The sequence below is a fragment of the Lissotriton helveticus genome, chromosome 1_1, assembly GCF_964261635.1.
Source record: "Lissotriton helveticus chromosome 1_1, aLisHel1.1, whole genome shotgun sequence".
Lineage (NCBI taxonomy): Eukaryota > Metazoa > Chordata > Amphibia > Caudata > Salamandridae > Lissotriton > Lissotriton helveticus.
This window is the reverse complement of record NC_136057.1, coordinates 1,724,212,300-1,724,231,003: the sequence shown is the minus strand read 5'-3', so window position 1 is coordinate 1,724,231,003 and position 18,704 is coordinate 1,724,212,300. Positions and strand designations below refer to the sequence as shown.

The window sequence follows — 18,704 nt, the reverse complement described above, 5'->3', positions numbered from 1 at the left end:
TGTATTTACAATATTCCATTGTAATCAATTCGATTGTTGGACATTTATAAATATGTGCTATTTATTTTTGAAGTATGTACTTTTATGGTCTTAGTGATCGAAAATAAAGTTATAAATGAAATGCTCCTTGCATGCATAGTATAATAGCATCCAGAGGACGAAATAACCAGTTGTTGGCCACCCACGCCACTGTACAAATACCAAACAGAACAGAACGTTAAGATTCCAAGACGCAGGGAATTTAAGAACACACCAGGAGTCATATTTCAGATTCAAAAACGCTATTAGGCAGTAAAAATATTATAGCCACAAAAGCATTCAAATGATACTTTATTACTCAAATTATCCATATATTAGCACTACACCTCAGTTTATGACCGCATCCTCAATAGTAATAGCTCGTAAAATGACTTTTTGCAAATTTGCCAGGAGTCATATTCCTCTGCTACAAGTCATCCAGGTCACAAGGTAGTTTGTTCCACAGGAACACAAATAGTGATACCGGTGATCAAACAACCTGATCGGGTACAGCGACAACTCATCCTCATCAAATTACGAACAATACAATCCCCAGTTTAAGAACCTAGCCTGTAGAAGAACAGTTCCTACACCAGACTAGGAGAAAGTCACGGTCCTTTGTCAATCTTTCTTTTGAATTGAACATTGATGCTTGTTCCTGGAGATATCTCTGAAACATCAATCAAGGGCATCTTTGGCAGCTACTTAGTACCCGCTGGCGAAACCGATGTGGACTGTGGTTTTCTGATGCAGAGAGATTTAACTACTTATGTTGCAGGGGAGAAAAAACTTGATAAAACTGCCCCTACGGGTGTAGATGCATCTTGCATCAGACGCAGCTGATAAAAACGATAAGTAAAACAGTCGCCCAGAGATCTACATTTTCTTGCATACTTTAACTGAACCCCGCTCCCTGCAGGAATAGTAGATCAGAGTATTTCACAATGCCGAAGCCTGCAAGCAAATCCCTTTTATTAAATCTCGAACTCTGCGATAGGCGTAGTTCATTTAGCACTCCATTAAACAGGTTGTGAAGGATTGGTTGCTGCCAGGCATGCCAAATGTGCCAAGCCCCTGTTGATGAGTAAATTGGCTTGTTTAGCTGCCTGTGGCCCAGCCTACCTGCCAAAACATATATAAGGCGACAGCATCTCTTAAAATCAAAGGGACACTGTCTCCTTTCGTGCACTGTGACTATTCTGATCATTCCTTGCTTCTGCTACTCTTTCAGGAAGTCACCATGAGTTACTCCCAATATTCAGTCTCTCAGTCTGGAGGAAGAGGCAAGAGTTTCAGTGCTGCCTCCGTTGGAGGAGGAGGAGGCGGAGGAGGAAGAGTCAGCTTTAGCTCTTCTTCTGTATCCCAAAGCGGAGGCAGTGGTGGTGGTTATGGGCGTACTAGTGGTGGCGGTGGAGGTGGTGGTGCAAGTGGTTTTGGCAGCCGAAGCCTCTATAACCTAGGGGGCACTAAAAGAACCTCCATCAGCACAGGCAGTGTTCGGGGTGGAGTTAGTTTCGCTGGAGGAGCTGGGAGCTATGGCAGTGGAGGTGGCGGTGGTGGATTTGGTGCTGGAGGTGGAGGTGGAGGTGGTTCCGGCAGCGGTGGAGGTTTTGGTGCTGGAGGTGGCGGCGGTTTCGGCAGCGGAGGAGGTTTTGGAGGTGCTGCTCCTGCTTTCCCAGTTTGCCCTCCTGGTGGAATCCAACAAGTGACCATTAACCAGAGCCTCCTGACACCAATCAATGTGGACATTGACCCCAACATCTCCAAGGTGCGAAGCGAGGAAAGGGAGCAAATCAAGTCGCTCAATAACAAATTTGCTTCATTCATTGACAAGGTAAGCCAAGAACCTATTTTTCTTCCTTTTATAGAGACATCTTTTAATTTGTGATTCACTATCATGTAAAATAACGAAATAGGCTCTTTCTAGATGGTAAAGGCTGTACAGATGTATTGTTGTCTTTACTTTTACATATAGCATTAAAAATACTAATGCATTGGCAGTCACCAGGACTAACAATACTATCAGTGATACAAAACTTTGAAACTGTAAAAAGACTCTTGATATTGAAAGCTCTCCCTAGATTTATAAATACTTCATTTTCAGAAGATGTGCATGACTTTTGCTTAGTGAACTCGTTCTTGTGAGTCGATTCTGGGATGTAAGGTCGTCATAAACAGCATAATTTGTATGTCTGTATGCAATGAGGGTTTTAATAAACTGTGTTTAGTCACAATATTTCCTGACCTGTTGCCACTCACAAGCTCATAGGTCCTGCCCTACCTGTGTAGGCTGCTGTTTCGATTATGTTATTCGAAGAGTTAAAAGGCTTCATGACTGACAAATGTCGCTAGATGAAAAGTCACAAATTAACAAGCACATTTTTTCGGTTTGTATGGGAGAAACTCCCCACATGCCAAAATGCTCCCAATATGAGTTAAAACAGGTAGCGAAAAAGATGAAATGAGAGCACATTAAGGCCAAGGGATGCATCTACTACAGAGACTTAGTTTGCGTTTCTCTTATGACTTTTAGGTCCGATTCCTGGAGCAGCAGAACCAGGTGCTCGAGACCAAGTGGAAATTTTTGCAGGAACATGGCCAAACTGGAATCAAAAGGAACACCATTGAGCCCCTCTTCGAGGCGTACATTAATACCCTGAGGAGGCAGCTGGATCGGCTGACCAGTGACAAATCCCGCCTGGATAATGAGCTGCGGGGAATGCAGGACCATGTGGAGGACTACAAGAAGAAGTATGTGAGGGGTTGTCTGGAGGAGGAGGGGTGCTGCGCACCAGCACGTTAGGCCGAGGGTGGAGACCTAGGGAGTGAGCCGTATAGGGATCTCTCCTGGGAATTCCGGATGTGCCGCTAGCTGAAATCTAGGGGTGGGCAGAATTTGTGTAGTCATGCAACGCAAGGCGCTGCGAAATGGTAAAAAATCTCTGCGAGCACACAAAAGTTCCGCGAATATGCGGAATTGCTTGTTCCGTCCGTTCGTGATGCTTTTTTCCTGTTCGGGAACGTGGTTGCGTACTCGGGAGAAATATCTTGCAAATATGCATTTTGAAAGGGCGAACAAGCAAAAAAATCTGTGAAGTCACGGATCGCGGAATTTGTGGCAATTCCGCGTTCTCCGCGGAATGCAAAATTACCCAAATTCCGCAAAGTCCGCAAGCAGAATGGAATTTACAGCCCAGGCATACTGAAATCACCGCCAAGCGCCAAGTGCAGGCTTGCAGCAGAAAAGCACACACAAGGGCTTCTGGTCGCTGTGCACTGGAAAGAGAGCAAGCAGGGACTGGCTTCTACAGTGCGACCCGGTTCTTGTTAAGAATCAGGTGTGCAGATGTGTTGTGAATTTTAATGGCATATTTAAGATTCTACAAACAAGTAAGATGTTGCATCTAATGCAGACGGGGTGTAGTTGCTTTGTAATCAGATTCATAAAGTAAATAACAGGTGTTAGGTTTGGGATTGTGCGCATGAACGGGGTCTAGTAAATGAACTGATGCAGTAAAGTCAAACACAGGGAGTTTTGGGTTTTGGCTGAGACCTACAACTATGAAAATTCTGCTGCGAATCTGCCATGACATATCCATCCTTAATCCGTATCTTACTCCAACAGATACGAAGAGGAGATCAACAAGCGCACTGCGGCAGAGAACGAGTTTGTGGTGCTGAAGAAGGTCAGTGGTCTGAAAAACAATAGCAACAGGGGATGCTGTGTGCATGTCCTGATGTTGTGTTGTAATGTCACGGGCAGGGGTCCCAGAGGCTCATGGTCTGTTATGCGCTTATCCTGAGGTTGTGTTGTCATGTCATGTGCAGGGGTCCCAGAGGCACAGGGGATGCTATGTACATGTCCTGAGGTTGTGTTGTGATGTCATGTGCAGGGGTCCCAGAGGCACAGGGGATGCTATGTACATGTCATTAGGTTGTGTTGTGATATGATGTGCAGGGGTCCCAGAGGCACAGGGGCTGCTATGTACATGTCATGAGGTTGTGTTGTGATGTCATGTGCAGGGGTCCCAGAGGCACAGGGGCTGCTATGTACATGACATGAGGTTGTGTTGTGATGTCATGTGCAGGGGTCCCAGAGGCACAGGGTTGCACTACTGATCGGGATGTTTGTTCTTCTTGTTCAGTATCCGTGAGCGAGCACTGCTTGCTCCTATCCTCCTTTGAGGGCAGGATCTGGGCAGTGTCCAGGATGTAGGACAGTAGAGAGGAGAACAGGTACCATAGAAGGGAAAAGCAGTGCTCAAAGCCATGGAGGTTCCACAACAGCTGGGGCTCCGGAACCAAAAACAGAAGTGCAAATTCAGAGGAAGGGGGGAGATTAATAATGACTCAGTGGGGATAGAGAAATATGGGGACCAGGTGGTTAGTATCATTGCTTGAAACAGCTCCTGAGCGTGATGAGCATATAGTATGTCACATGAGCAGAGAGTTTGAGGTGATTGCATGAAGGGAATGCCTCTCGGTGGTTCTGAAGAAGTTTAAACAGTCTGTAAAGGCCACCAATTTACAATCTAAGCGATCAACCTTCTAATGCACTGTTAACGTCTTGTGATTCGTTTCTCAGGATGTTGACGCTGCCTACATGAAGAAAGTGGAGCTGGAGGCTAAGGTGGATTCTCTGACTAATGAGATCGAATTCCTCAGGCATCTATACGAAATGGTGAGTAATCTCTAGTTCCTGTCATATTGAGCACCCGTAACCAAAGAAGGTAGAGCAACACCCTGCTCCTATGGAGCTGTCAAGTACAGGCACAGAGGGAAAAAGGTATGCAGCACTTCCAGTGCTAGAAGCCCCCATTAAAAAAGGGCAGGGGGACATCCTGCTGTTAATCAACAACTGAGAGCCCTTAACCAACGAGGGACTACGAACATGCAGTTCTGAAAGAAATGAGAGAAACCTGATCAATCAGAGTAGAGGCACTTCTGGCTTCGATAGGGCGTCCATGCCTAACCAATGGGAAACGCAACAGCTGCTATATAACAGAGAACCCATATGCAAAGTGGTCAGAAGAGCATCCAACTCCTATAGAACCCCCATTTCAAGAAGGTCAGGGGAACATGTTGTCTTCTATAAGAATTGGCTTCTAACCGGTAATGATAGGAACAACAGGGGCTTCGATAAAACTGAGAACCCAGAATCAAAGATGGCAGAGGCACCTCTAATTCAGAACTGAGAAAGTCTTATCACAACAGGACCATCTTTAGTTTGACCGATAAGTCAGATTTTCTGAATAAGTTTACGTCTGAATAAACATACGGGGCAGCCAACAAATCACACGTAAACACATTTAATTATGGACAACAATTTTACTATAAAAGCAGAAATTGCGCTTAATTCTCAGTATAAACGTATATCAGACATATGTGCACATAAAAAGAAAAACATGGCAAAGAACCAATAGAACCAATAATACCCACTTTAAAAAGTAAGTGAATTAGTAGAGTCCGGCTGGTTAACTTTGCGTTAGTCTAGTGGGACGTTTGGTCATGTTAGAACACGAGGCGGGGACGATTGTGACCATTTAAAACAATGTTTTATGAATAATTCTCCAGTGAGCCATTGTTTTCTGTTCATAATCTTTATCATAAAGGGCAGAGGTATTTGTACCCGTTAAAGAACGGATCGCACAGTATTAATGAGTATAGAGGAACATTCCGCCCCTAAAGGAGCTCAGAACCCCTAACGAAAGAAGGCAAGGTAACATTGGGCCCCTATAGAATTTATATTAAATAAGCACTTAGAGCATAGCGATTTCAAGTGCCTATTGAACCTATCGTCCCTAATCAAAGAGGACATATGGATTGAGCTACAAGTGGTGACCCATAAAAGAGACATGTTCTTACAACGCTCAGCACAATTGCCTGGCCCACTGTTGAATATGCGTGCACTTATATATTTAAATATGCTGTGGCACGTTGTCATGTCGCTCTGGGGCCACTTTGTAGCCCTTAAAGTCTGCAGTGTATCAGGTCTATGTATGTGTGCATCAACACCCCCAGTGCCTGACAAAAATCCAGAATACAGAAAACGAAGGGCCAATAATGCCTGTAAAACAGGAAGGGTGTGTACAATGAACAACTTTGAAGTCTAGAATGGAAACATTGATTTAAAAGGTGCAGCATCTGTGCTATGACAGAAGGGAAACTGGGAGCACACGATTAACAGTAACAAAGACAGCAAAAGGAGGAGGACGAAGGTATAGCATAACATCTGCTCAGTGCTGTGCTACTTTACTTGCAGGAACTTGCAGGGCTCCAAGGACAGATGTCGGACACGTCGGTCATCCTGTCTATGGACAATAACCGAGCCCTGGATCTGGAAAGTCTCATCTCTGGTGCCAAAGCTCAGTATGAAGAAATCGCCAGGAGGAGCCAAGCTGAAGCAGAGGCTGCCTACGCAAACAAGGTATGTGGCACGGGACCTGGAACCAGGGGGTAGGGGGCATCAATGAATCTAGGGAAAGATTCAGGTTCTTCAGGTTGGCACATGAGAATAGTATTTAAATGCCACATTTTACTTTACTAGCAACCATGTAATAAAGTAAATAAAGTCCAGCTGCTTCCATCTTTCACTCACTGTAAGTATAACAGGATTCAAAATGAACAGTAACCGTATAACACAATGGTTTGCTTGGAAGAAGGAAGTAGACAGCAAATTCGAGGTATTGTACTAAATTGGGATGTTTCTGTCCACACACTATTGATCCTAATCAGTCAGCATTTGTGGTAGGGAGATAAAATAAACAGTCAATTTAATCATGAAATCTACATATGTAATAGTTGTATCTCATCAATGGCTTTGTGGGGAAACATACTAGAAGTCCTCACGCTCAAGGTAGTGATTCACATGAGAAATTTTAAAACATTCCATTCACAAAAGTCTGAACATAAAAACATACATCAAATGGAAAGCAACATTTAGGCATCCAAAATGATGATATACAGCCCAGAACATATTTGATTGGGAAAGATTGGCTCCTATTACACTTGAAATTCTATCAATGGCATTTTGACCCTAGCTGCGTGTGCGAGTCATTATCAGAACAGGAAGTACACTAAAATGCCTAAAGAAAGCTAAAAGAAGAGGTACACCAATTGAAAAGAATGTAAGACAGGCAACACTGTTCTTTGAAAAAGTCAGATGAGAATAACACTTACATAATAGGCAGTCGTTGGGTACCCCTAATTTTCAATAGTTCTGTAAAAAGGAGAGAAATCAAGAATGTCAGCATTTCAAGGATAGGCAGCTAAAATGTCAAAAAGTACTCTGAGTATTGACAGATTCTTCTCAGGCATGTAAACTAGAAACAACTCTACATTTCAAAACCAGAAAGAACTCCAACTACGTGAGGCAAAGCAGTCCACACTAGTAAAAAGTTTCAGTTGCAGGGTATGGTATCAGATTGTTGAGGCCTACATATTATGTCATAAATACTGTTTCCAAAAATATTACCATATGAAGTTAATAACAGAAAATCTACACTCGAAGGAGTAATATTTTTGTGCAAGATATTTAGGCAACAATGTTTATGTCTGATGATATTTTTGTTATCCATATTCCGACAAACAACAGTCTAATATTCCAATCCAGATCTGAGTGAATGAAGAATATTTATTTTCACAAAAAAATTGAGGGTAGAGGGTGGGATTGATCGTGCTGAGTGGTGAGCATGCACAATAAATTCGCACACTGTTGTTTTCAGTACACAGCACAAAAGGGGGGTTTGGTCCAGGAACGTGAAGGTAGCAGACCTCAATCGTCTGCAAGAACAGTAGTCAGTATTAAAGCGTAGTGGAGGGCTTTCTAATGAGTTCAGTGGATACTCTTCCCACTGGAAGATTTCCAAGATCATATTGAGAACCAGCCACAGAGGGACTTTCACAAATATGGATATAACCTTTCAAATCCAAAACAACATGGGAACTCGGATGCGTACATTTGTTTAAATGATTACTGTTCAAACTAGGTAACTACACTAATCATACTAATTTTTGCTATGACTACAAAAATCACTGACATCTTTTTTTTTATCGAATATCCCCTTCCCTTGGTCACCAAAGATCTTTTCATTCAGATATTAAGTGCTGCAAATATTATCTGCCGTCCGGAACCTTATAAACATACATATTCCCATTTAAATCCTCCTTTCCGGGATTCTACCGACTTAGCCAGCAAATTAAAATCATAAATTAATTGACCCACTAAACACAATGAGCATCTGCTGGTGCAAATTGATACTGCTCTAAAGAGCTAGTCCTGTACTATGATGCATATACAAGGAGAGCAATAATGAACCTTTCAAACCTTGCTTATCCCATCCTGGATCTTCTAAAGCAATGTTCATGTAACCACCAAGCTTTAACCATAGGAGATACTGATGCAACTTCCTTTTCTGTATTTGTTGTTCCGTGTTTGGCGCCGCTGAATTGATGCATCCTCAAAAACTCTGTTTATTGACTTGGTATGCCATTAATTCTGTGTCTTTATAGACAATACACTCATGTGAATTCATGCTATGCTATCATATGTCTTGTGTGTCAAAGTTAGTGTACTGTCTTCTCAAATACGTTTCATTAATTGTTACAAGCCTATGCCATCATGTCTTTGACATTGATCTATCATTGCTGTGCCATCCTGAATCTTCCAAATACAATTTTGCATTTCTTCCAAAGCTACTCTGTCATGATTCACCTTGCAAAGGTATGGCTTTTATTTGAAAAGCAAATCGCCTTTTGACCTCCAGTTCTATGCCGGCTGTCTGTCTTATCTTTCAGTGTGCTACCTCTGACTGATTTATTCCATGCCATTAATCATGATACCTTGCAAGTCACTTTACAATCCTGTTCCACATTACCTTGGTGCTGCCCTACGTCCTTTAATATGCAACGTCCAGCGACACACCATATAGTTGTCCATTCTGCTTACTCCCACTGCATAGTGCCCACATTTCTGGCTCCAGTACAATGCCATGCCTGACAAATCAATATTGACATGTGTATTTCAATGCTCTACCTTCGTGTGTTGATAGATAAACCTGCATCATTCATAAAATTCACCTGGGTCATTCATTAAATAATTTTTAATAGAAGTTTCCAAGTCATTCGATGGCATAATTAGATAAAACATTTACACAACGCACCATTTATACCCCAGTGATTCTTCCCATGTATTTGAGGTACAAACTCCAGGGTGACAGAAAATGTCTGAATTCCAGCCTTTAAGAGCATCATTGGTATTTTGTAGCCATGTAATATTTCATAAGCACACAAAGGCTACAGAATAAGTTGTAAGCTGGAGCAAATCACAGCAGAGGAGATGGAGCTGGATAACAGTGAATTGTCCATGCAAAGTATAAGCTTTTGTTCAATTCATCTTTTTTGTTGTCTAACTTGACACAGCAGCTCTTACCAGACAACTATGTGAACATCATTGGAGAGAGGCTTAGGCTCCACCCACACGTTGGGAGCCAGGAGTACATTTTTTGATTTACGTGTTTTGATTGGGCAGAAGTTGGAAGCTTCCACAAAAACGTGCTTATTCTCTACACCGCTGTGATCATTTTGTTTATTCAGCTGCCTGAATTTGAGCTCTCAGGATCACACACATTACAATGTAATGCTATTAAAGTGTCTTAGGTAACTAGATAATATATGGTGCTTTTCTCTGGCAGCAGCACAGATGGGAGAAGGGCAATAGTTAACCTATATGGATGTTTAGGTCTGACTAGACAAAGAAACAGTGACATGACCATTTAACCAACATCAGTATTTATTCTACAGTTCATTGCTTCCATAAAAACACATGCCCATTCCCTTGCCATTTACCTGTAATGCTTCACATGACCATAGAACATTTCTTTAGAGCCAGACCTATTGTCATTGCCAATGATCGTCTGTTGTTGTGTTCTGCAGTTTCAACAGCTTCAGGCCACTGCTGGTCAGCACGGAGACCATCTGAAGAGCAGCAAATCTGAGATTTCGGAACTGAACCGGGCAATCCAAAGACTGAAGACAGAAATTGACAGTGTGAAAAAACAGGTATATTTCGCGTAGCTATTATCATATGGCTCATTTTAATAGTAGTCTATACAATCTTTGATATAGAAGACTACACCCAGCACATATTGTCCTGCATGCTCAAGTTTGTGAGTTTTTGTTTTCGTGTGCAAGCATTGGGGCACTGCTCAGGTAGATAATGGTGCTCTCCTCAAATTGTATCACCTGGAAATAACCATATCAATATCAATGGTGCTCACTTGGAAATAACTTTAAATAATACATTGGGACAGTCTCACTGCATTCTTAAAAGCATTGTCAAGTGGTTGAAACACTTCAGAGATCTAAAGGTCCACTACTTTAAAATAAAACTTTGTAAGTTCCAGCTTAATGGTTTCATTCACACCTTTAGAACGACAGCAGAAGAGGAGACAGTCAAACGAAGGAGCTCAATAAACAGCTAGAAAGAAGTTTATTTAGAATATAAAATGAATATTGATTATTTATAGAGCGTGGCCCCTGGCTGGAGGGTAAGAAAAGTTGCATCACGAAGGAAATAGGAAGTGCAAGCCTTTCTAGTTACCACTACCTCTGATCAAAAGGGAAGCACAGTAATACTATCCATCCTTGGGTAAGTGTTTAGAGCTATGATTCACTAGACTTCATCCAGCGGAGGAAATGTGAGAATATCAAGGTGGTGCAACCCTGGGTGATCATACACTGAATGCCTCACAGAGGAAGAAGTCTCTATAGATATTAGCGGTAAAGGTGGTAGCAACATTAAAAGTCAAACTATGCTAACTAATGTTTATTTCTTACAGTGTGCCAAACTGCAGACTAGTATCGCCGAGGCTGAAGAGCGCGGTGAGCTTGCCCTGAAGGATGCCAGAGCAAAGTTGGCAGAGCTGGAAAAAGCGCTGCAGAAGGCCAAGGAGGAGATGGCGCGCCAGCTGAAGGATTACCAGGAGCTGATGAGCGTTAAGCTAGCCCTGGACATTGAAATTGCAACCTATAGGACCCTGCTGGAGGGCGAAGAACACAGGTGAGTGAACTGTAACAGTGTGGAAGTGATCAATTTAATTGTATTTTGAGATGTTTCTAGTGCTCTGAAAGCCACACATGTGCATCAGATCGGCTTTATGCTAGTTCATTTCACATGTGATCAATAGTCAGCGCCCAGAGGTTTTGAAGCAGGCAAACGATTAACAGCAAGGAACCGCCAAGAAGAATGCATGAACATACATGTGCACAAGTCACTAATACTCCCAGAATAAGGGGTCAGAAGATCCCTCCCACTGGTATAATTCAAGCAAACTTCTGAGAACTACAAACGAAATAGAAGTAAGTGGCTGAACTGGGAGAGGGAGCAATATCTGGGTCAACGAAATTAAGGTTTCTTTACCAAATTTGAACAAAGTATGAAGAACCAATGTTTAAGGGAGTTGCACAAAGGACTCTGAATGAAGTTTGGATCCTAAAACAGTAAATGTACCTTTCAATAAAATATACATTTTCATGCAACTCTCTGTGCTCTAGACCTAAATAATGCAACAAGCATCTAACAGTGTTATTGATCTCTGGTTCCCCTTGTCATATTTAGTTGCACCCAATGATGTTGGTTTAGCTCACTGCTCCATATCTCAGAACCCTATGACAATCCATATAACACAACCAATAATTTCATTGCAGTCCATCCGATCAATAACCACGTTACTGTGTTCTTTCTATGCTGTGGGCTTTGGGACATTATAAAACAACAAAAAACCAGAAGCAAACAAAAAGATTTTCCTCGAAGGTCTGTGTGCACAACCTCCTCTTCTCACCAATGTTCTTTTCTTTCTCCTACAGGATGTCTGGAGAAATACAGAATGCAGTGAGCATCTGTAAGTATCTCAACTGTTCTAGAGCAGTGCTGCATTTTTTAAATTCTGTTGTAGGTTTGCAGAAATGCTCAAACGTAATTCTGATGTGATTTTTCTTGCAGCTGTGGTCAGCAGCGGTGGAAGTTACAGCTCTGGAGGAGGAGGAGGAGGTGGAGGATTTGCCGCAGGAGGCGGTGGATTTGGTGGTGCCAGCGGGTTTGGTGCGGGAGGCGGTGGAGGATATGGTATGGGAGGCAGCAGTGCTGCGTTCGGCGGTGGCAGTGGATATGGCTCTGGAGGTGGAGGAAGTATTGGTGGAACAGCTGCAGGAGGTGGAGGCAGCTCTGGGGTGGCAATTGTCCAAACAACCACACACAGTACTTCAAGGCAAAGTAGACATTAAATGTAAAGTGTGGAATGGCTGCTCACCAACTGATTGAAATAAGCTCACTGTCTTATGGCCTCACCACATACAGTCCTTTTTCTCTGTCCCTCCCTACCGAAAACTCAAACAACATGCCTCTAAATTCACATTTTAAACCAGCTTCATTTCGGGGTTTTCTCTTTTTGGGTTCCTTCCCTTTTCCTCCCCCTTTCACATCTTTCCTTAAATGATTACGTTTAAAATCCGCATAAGGCTGGGGCTGCCAGCCTCTGGGTTGTCGGTGGAGAGCTGTGTATCACTCTCTACATTTGTGCACACTGCCGGCCAACGACTGTAGGCAGAAGGCTGTGTTCATGCTCAGTGGAACTCAATAAAAACAATTGTTCCATAAACCAGCTTCACCAGCAAAGCGATAAACTGTTTATATCCTGAAGCCATGCTTATGAGGTCGAATAGTACTACTCATAATTGTAAATTTCACCTAAGAGATCCTACCTCAGAGAGGAAAAGAGAACCCAACTCCTGAAAACAATCTATAGTTTACAGACATGCTATTTATACTGCTATAAAAATGGAAAATAAAGTGATGGCGAACCTCTTTTATAGAAAAGAATACATATGCAATGGATCACATTATTTTCTTTCTCCGTCAAGAGGTCCACTACTTAGTGAAACCATGATGTATGCGAACCACCACATAGCAGAAACTATTCACTCTTTGAAATGATAGCTCTGCTGTTGGCAATGTACTGCTAGTCACTTATTTGGGAGTAACAGTGTTTTCCAAGGAAGCTGATCTTGAACTATGTTGGGACCTCGTGTATGCAAGCTATCATGCACATGCTCCACTTTTTTTCAGGTGCTACAGAGACTAATCTTCTGAGCAAGTTGTATAACCTGTACTGAGTGTATGCCAAAGCCGTGTTTGTATTGTACACCGTTGCCTGTAACCACCCTGTATGTACTGTCTGCCATCACCTGGACTGTATAAAACCACCTCCTTTACATATTTGTTATACCTGTTACCGACTTTAAACTCCTGCCTGTTTGTTGCATTCATTCTAGGGGCGTTTTCTCTACCTGGCATACATCTATTAAACTATATATGTCACAAAATCCACTTGTGTTATCAAGTTGTTTTTTTTAAGTGTTAAGTTGTATATTGCACAAAACAGATAATGCGAAGGGATCAAAAGGATCCAACTGAAAGTTTTTCTGTCATGAAGACATCCAAAATAATTCAATGGAATTCACAGGTAATATTTTAGAGGTAGATACAAGTACTTGTTGGTGAGCCGTGGGATCTCATCCTAGCCCTTGCAAGTCAAACAAATATTACTCCTTCTATAAAACGAAATGTTGTCAATAATGTCAAATAATTCCACTACAAATAAATGGGAAACCGAGAGATAGCACTAAGAGATGAAAATAATGAACCAGTGAAGGGGAGAAGTTGCCTGTGCATTACGTTATTGCTGCACACTATTACAGAATAATTAATCTTCGATTTGTAAAGGGAGTGAGTGTGTGTGCGCGCACGTGGACTGTCTTTGCCTGCAGCTGCGGAATAATGCACACACGTTTCTCACTCAGAAATCCTAATGTGAAATGCAAAACGTTCTGTGCCCTATGACTGCCACGATTCCAAAGGGCAAACTCTAGACACATCGGCATGCATAACTCTTCAGAACTAAACAAGGGGACTGCAGCTAGGCTCCCAAGAGTTAGGTGTTAAGCTCTGAAATCACTGGCCAGGCACACTAGTCATGCGAGTTCTAACGCCAGTCCTTCAGAGCCCACTGCCGAGCATTTGCTGGAACCTTCGAGCGTCTCTCTAACCAGAAGTTCTAACACCAGGTGAACTTGTTCTCCTTTCCTCAACCCGTTTCTCCAGATGTGGGCCCTTAGGTACATAGCAGTATCTGTCATCAGTATGCTACATTAGTAGTTTATGCTGGTACAGCATACTGAAGTGGTGTAATGAGTATCAAAAGTACAAGTTATGCGTGCAGCTACACTGTGCCGCCTCCCCATTCCCCTGAATTTCATTTTTTTCCCTACCAGCTTTTGTCTCTGTCTCTGATAGTGCTTCATTAACTCTCTAAGTTTACACCTGAAGTCTAAGTTTAGACCTAAAGTCTAACTTTACTACTAGTAAAGTAAGACTTTTGGTCTAAGGTTAGACCAAAAGTCTAACGTAGACCAAAAGTTTAACTTTAGTAGTAATAAAGTTAGACTTTAGGTCTAAACTTAGACTTCAGGTCTAAACTTAGACTTTTGGTCTAAGTTTACCTTTGTGAATCAGGCCCTCAGATTTTAGCACTCTAGGCAATATGAATCTGCATCCACCTAGGGTGCACTAAGATAAGCCCAACAGGGGGCGTGGCTAAGCGCCCGATCTGAATGGCGGTGCGGCGGTAGCGCTCCGTCCGCACAGGGACTGACAGGCGGACTGCGCTAACCAATTCTCACCGGGTGAACAGCGCCGAACATAGGAAGGTGCCGGGGTCCCGCCATGAGTTCTTTTACGGCGGTCTGAAGCCCCTATTCTCGCAGGCTTGCATTTTCGTCCCGGTCGCGGCTCTGCAACGGCCGCGACCGCCATCTTGTCTGACGCCGTGAAGCTGCGCACCAACGCGACCTCTATCAGCGCCTGCTCTCCGGCTCAACGCAGCTCCCTGACTCTTCCTCACCTTGTTGGCGGCTATGGAGACCACATGTACTTTACCTCAGGTGACTATTTTTTCACTTCTGGCTCCATGAAAGGAACAAAATTGACTTTACATATTCTCCTCAGAGCAAGGCGCCATTTTGTTATGCGCTTCTTTCCCTGCCAATATTTTTGCGCTCTGTATTAGGAGCTTACTTTATCCTCTGGCCACTTTGATATTTTTACTGCTCATATGTCCACGCTGACTCTTTTTTGAGCTTCCTGCTTTTCTTGTTGGACGCTTTCTGCTTCTAGTGCCCGTTTTTTGCATATCTAGACTTTGTTGGTGCATCTTCTGCACTTCTCTCAACGCACATTTGCATGGCGCATAATAACGGAAAGATCCCCAAGCGCAACTATATCAAAAACTCTAAATTGTTTTCAGCGCTAGCTCATTTGGAAGCTTCCACATCCGTCGACGCCTGTGACTCCATGTCTGCGATGGATCCTTCTTCACAAACCTCCTCTAAAACCACTCCAAAGAGACTCAAGAAAAATCCCCCTTCTCCCACGACACCTTCCTCAGCCATCTCCATGGAGCTTTTACTTGAGGAGATTAGGGCACTGCGCCCATACATGGAAGAGACTAATGCCAAGCTGCAAACGCTCACTGACAACTGGTCTCAGATGGACGCTAGAGTTTCCACTGTGGAAAAATCTGTCTCAACTCTCCGAGAGTCGGCCATCAAAATTCCCCACATGGATGCGCAGTTGTCCTCTCTCCAGAAGCAGGTGGAAGACCTCGAAAATAGAAATAGGCGCAATAACCTGCGTCTTTACGGCCTGAAGGAAGGTTGCGAGGGGACTGATCCTATCACTTTCTTCCAGTCCTTTTTGCCCAAGCTTCTTCATCTCCCCGAAGACACCACGCTCAACATCCAGCGTGCCCATAGGCTTGGCCGACTTCCCTCTTCTACTTCTCCAAATGCGAAGCCCAGGGGAGTCATTATGTATTTTCTGGAATACACAGATCTTTTGAAGGTACTCTTAGCAGCTAAGGCCTCTCCACGCTTAACTTGGTCTGACTCCACCCTTTTCTTCGCCCAAGATTACGCCAAAGCCACAGCAAGTCGACGTAAAGCATTCTTGGACATGAGGGCAGAACTTCGATCTATTGGAGCTAGATACGGCCTATTCCACCCCTGTTTATTCAAGGTTACCCACAACAACAAAACCACGACCTATGAGGATCCAGTCCGCCTCCGTAGTTTTCTCAACTCCTGCGGTCCTGGCAACATGGAATTTTCCAGCTCCGTTCCTTCATCATCGTTTCCTCCGTGACTTTTTGCATAGCTGTCTTTGGATTTCCTGACGCTCTGCTACCGTTTATATCCCTGTTTTTTCTTGTTATTCTGCTTGGTATTCCTGCACCTGGCTCATTCGTTCCTGGCCTTTTTTGCCAGACTCCCTGTTTTGATGTTTTTCGCACTTACCTGGTTCATTCATGACTGGCATTTTTTGCCAGTATCCCTCTTTTGAAGCTTATTGCAAATTTTTTTTTTTTTACATGTTTGTCTTTATTTCAATGTTCTCATTGTGATAGTTCTCTTCAATTGATTGTGCTGTTTTCCTTCTTCTTGCAGATCCCTACTCTAGCGCCCGTCATGTCTCCCTGGTTGGACGTTTCGTCGCCCCGTTTCCCGCCTTCGTTGGTTGGCCTTACCCCCCTCGTCTCGTCTCCGTTTTCATCCCCTTCGTCCTCCTTTCCAGATTTTGTACCCCCATTTCTCCACCCTTGTAAGTATCTGATCGCTCTTCTTTTCTAATTATTAGTTCTTTATCATTGTTCTTCGGTTTTGTTTCCCTATACCTGTTCTTTCCATGCTTCCGTTCTGTATTCTCTTCCTTTTTTTCTTCTTTTGGTCAATTTTGTATTTCTCTTCTACTTGTTTTGCTAGTGATCTTTCTACATACTTTCCTCTGACTTTTTTCTCCAATGACCTCTCTTCCTTCTGGTTTGCTTTTTTCTTTCTTTCCCTCTCACAATCCCGTTATCTTACCGTATCGCTCCAATCTCTTCCTCTTCTTTCTCAACTTTTTCGTTATGGCTCTTCTTGTTGCTCTCTCTCTCTGGCTCTTTTTCCTTTCTTCCTTTTTACTCCATCAATTTTCTCCACTTCTCCCACAGCCTCTGTTCTCATCCGGAATCTTCTCTTTTATTACTTATACTGCATTTTCTTACGAAACTTTTTGTTTTCCAACATTCTTCCCTCCTCTTCTCTATATTTCCCTTCCTTTTTTATCTTTTTTTTCTCATCTTTCTACTTTTCTGAGGCTTTCTTAAATCCCTTCTTTTCATTTTCACTTCCTAATTATTCTTAATGTCAGTACGCGTTGTTTCCTGGAACGTTAAAGGTTTACATTCACCCATTAAGAGACAAAAAATCCTTTCTCATCTGGCTAAGTTGAATGTTGATATCGCCTTCCTGCAAGAAACCCATTTATCTGATATTGAGTCTGCTAAACTTCAAAGAGGTTGGGTTGGAAAGGTTTTTTCAGCTCCTGGTGATGGCAAAAGAAATGGGGTTGCTTTGCTACTCCGAAAGACTTTCTCTCATTCTGTGCTGCACTCTGAAGCTGACCCCGATGGTAGATGGTTAAATGTCAAATTGTCTTCAAAAGGTGTACCTATTTCTCTGCTTAATGTTTATGCCCCCACGGGTGGGAACCCTATTTTTTGGAATGCATTTGCTTCTCGTATTACTGAATGTATTGAAGATAATTTTATTTTAGCAGGTGATTGCAACATGCCACTGGATCCCTTTTTGGATAGACACTCCAAATCTTTTTTTACCCCTAACAAGTCCCATAAGCTTTTCACACACGCCATCTCTCAACATAACCTAGTTGATGCATGGCGCATTTGTAACCCTACCAGTCAGGAATTCACATTCTATTCCCCCGTTCACCATTCTCAATCCCGTATTGATTATATTTTTCTTTCTCACCATGTCTCTCAATCCCTCACCCATGCTGACATTGGTCCCATCGTTTTTTCTGATCATGCCCCAGTTCTAATTCAGATTGATCTTTTACCCAAATCCACCGGTCCTAAAAGATGGCGTTTCAACAACACCCTCCTGCTAGATCCCAAATTCTCTACCTCCTTTATCGAGTTCACTACCGAATTTTTTGCCATTAATGACACCCCCTCCTTAGCCATTCATACCATTTGGGACGCTTACAAAGCGGCGGCCAGAGATTTTATCATTAGACATGTTGCCGCTAAGCGCAAGCTTGCTCGTCAACGTACCACTGACCTGCTATCTCAGATCAAAGCTTTAGAACATTCCTTTTATACTTCACACACCCAGAATAGTTTAACTGCTCTTGTGACTGCAAAAGTGAATTACAACAAACAGTCTACTGAAGATGCATCGTTGTATTTATTAAAATCTAGCTCTAAATTTTACGGGGGGAAAAACAAAGCGGGGAAAGTTCTTGCAAATTATCTGAAAGTTAAACAAAACAAATTGAATATTGAGTCTGTTTTTGATGCTAACTCTGTTTTGCAACATAAAGATACTGCTATCCTGGAGGAATTTTCTCGTTTCTACTCTACACTTTACTCTTCTGAAACTCAACCCTCTACTCAATCTATTTCCACCTTCTTTACGAGCATTCAACCTCCTCCTAACTTTCCTGTTGACTTGTCATCCCTTGAAACTCCCCTTACTACTCAAGAATTACGTACTGCACTTCACTCTCTAAA

The 18,704-nt window shown here is 42.7% G+C and overlaps 1 protein-coding gene across 1 annotated transcript; it reads left to right on the top strand.

Annotated features, from left to right (window-relative positions):
* The first annotated feature begins 1,195 nt into the window (after window positions 1-1,195).
* On the top strand, window positions 1,196-13,398 carry LOC144833269 (keratin, type II cytoskeletal 75-like). Its single transcript, XM_078689154.1, has 9 exons — window positions 1,196-1,852; window positions 2,552-2,769; window positions 3,644-3,704; window positions 4,604-4,699; window positions 6,281-6,445; window positions 9,952-10,077; window positions 10,857-11,077; window positions 11,884-11,918; window positions 12,020-13,398. The coding sequence occupies exons 1-9, from the start codon at window positions 1,259-1,261 to the stop codon at window positions 12,298-12,300; spliced, it is 1,797 nt and encodes a 598-aa protein (XP_078545280.1). The 5' UTR covers window positions 1,196-1,258; the 3' UTR covers window positions 12,301-13,398.
* The last annotated feature ends 5,306 nt before the right edge of the window (window positions 13,399-18,704 follow it).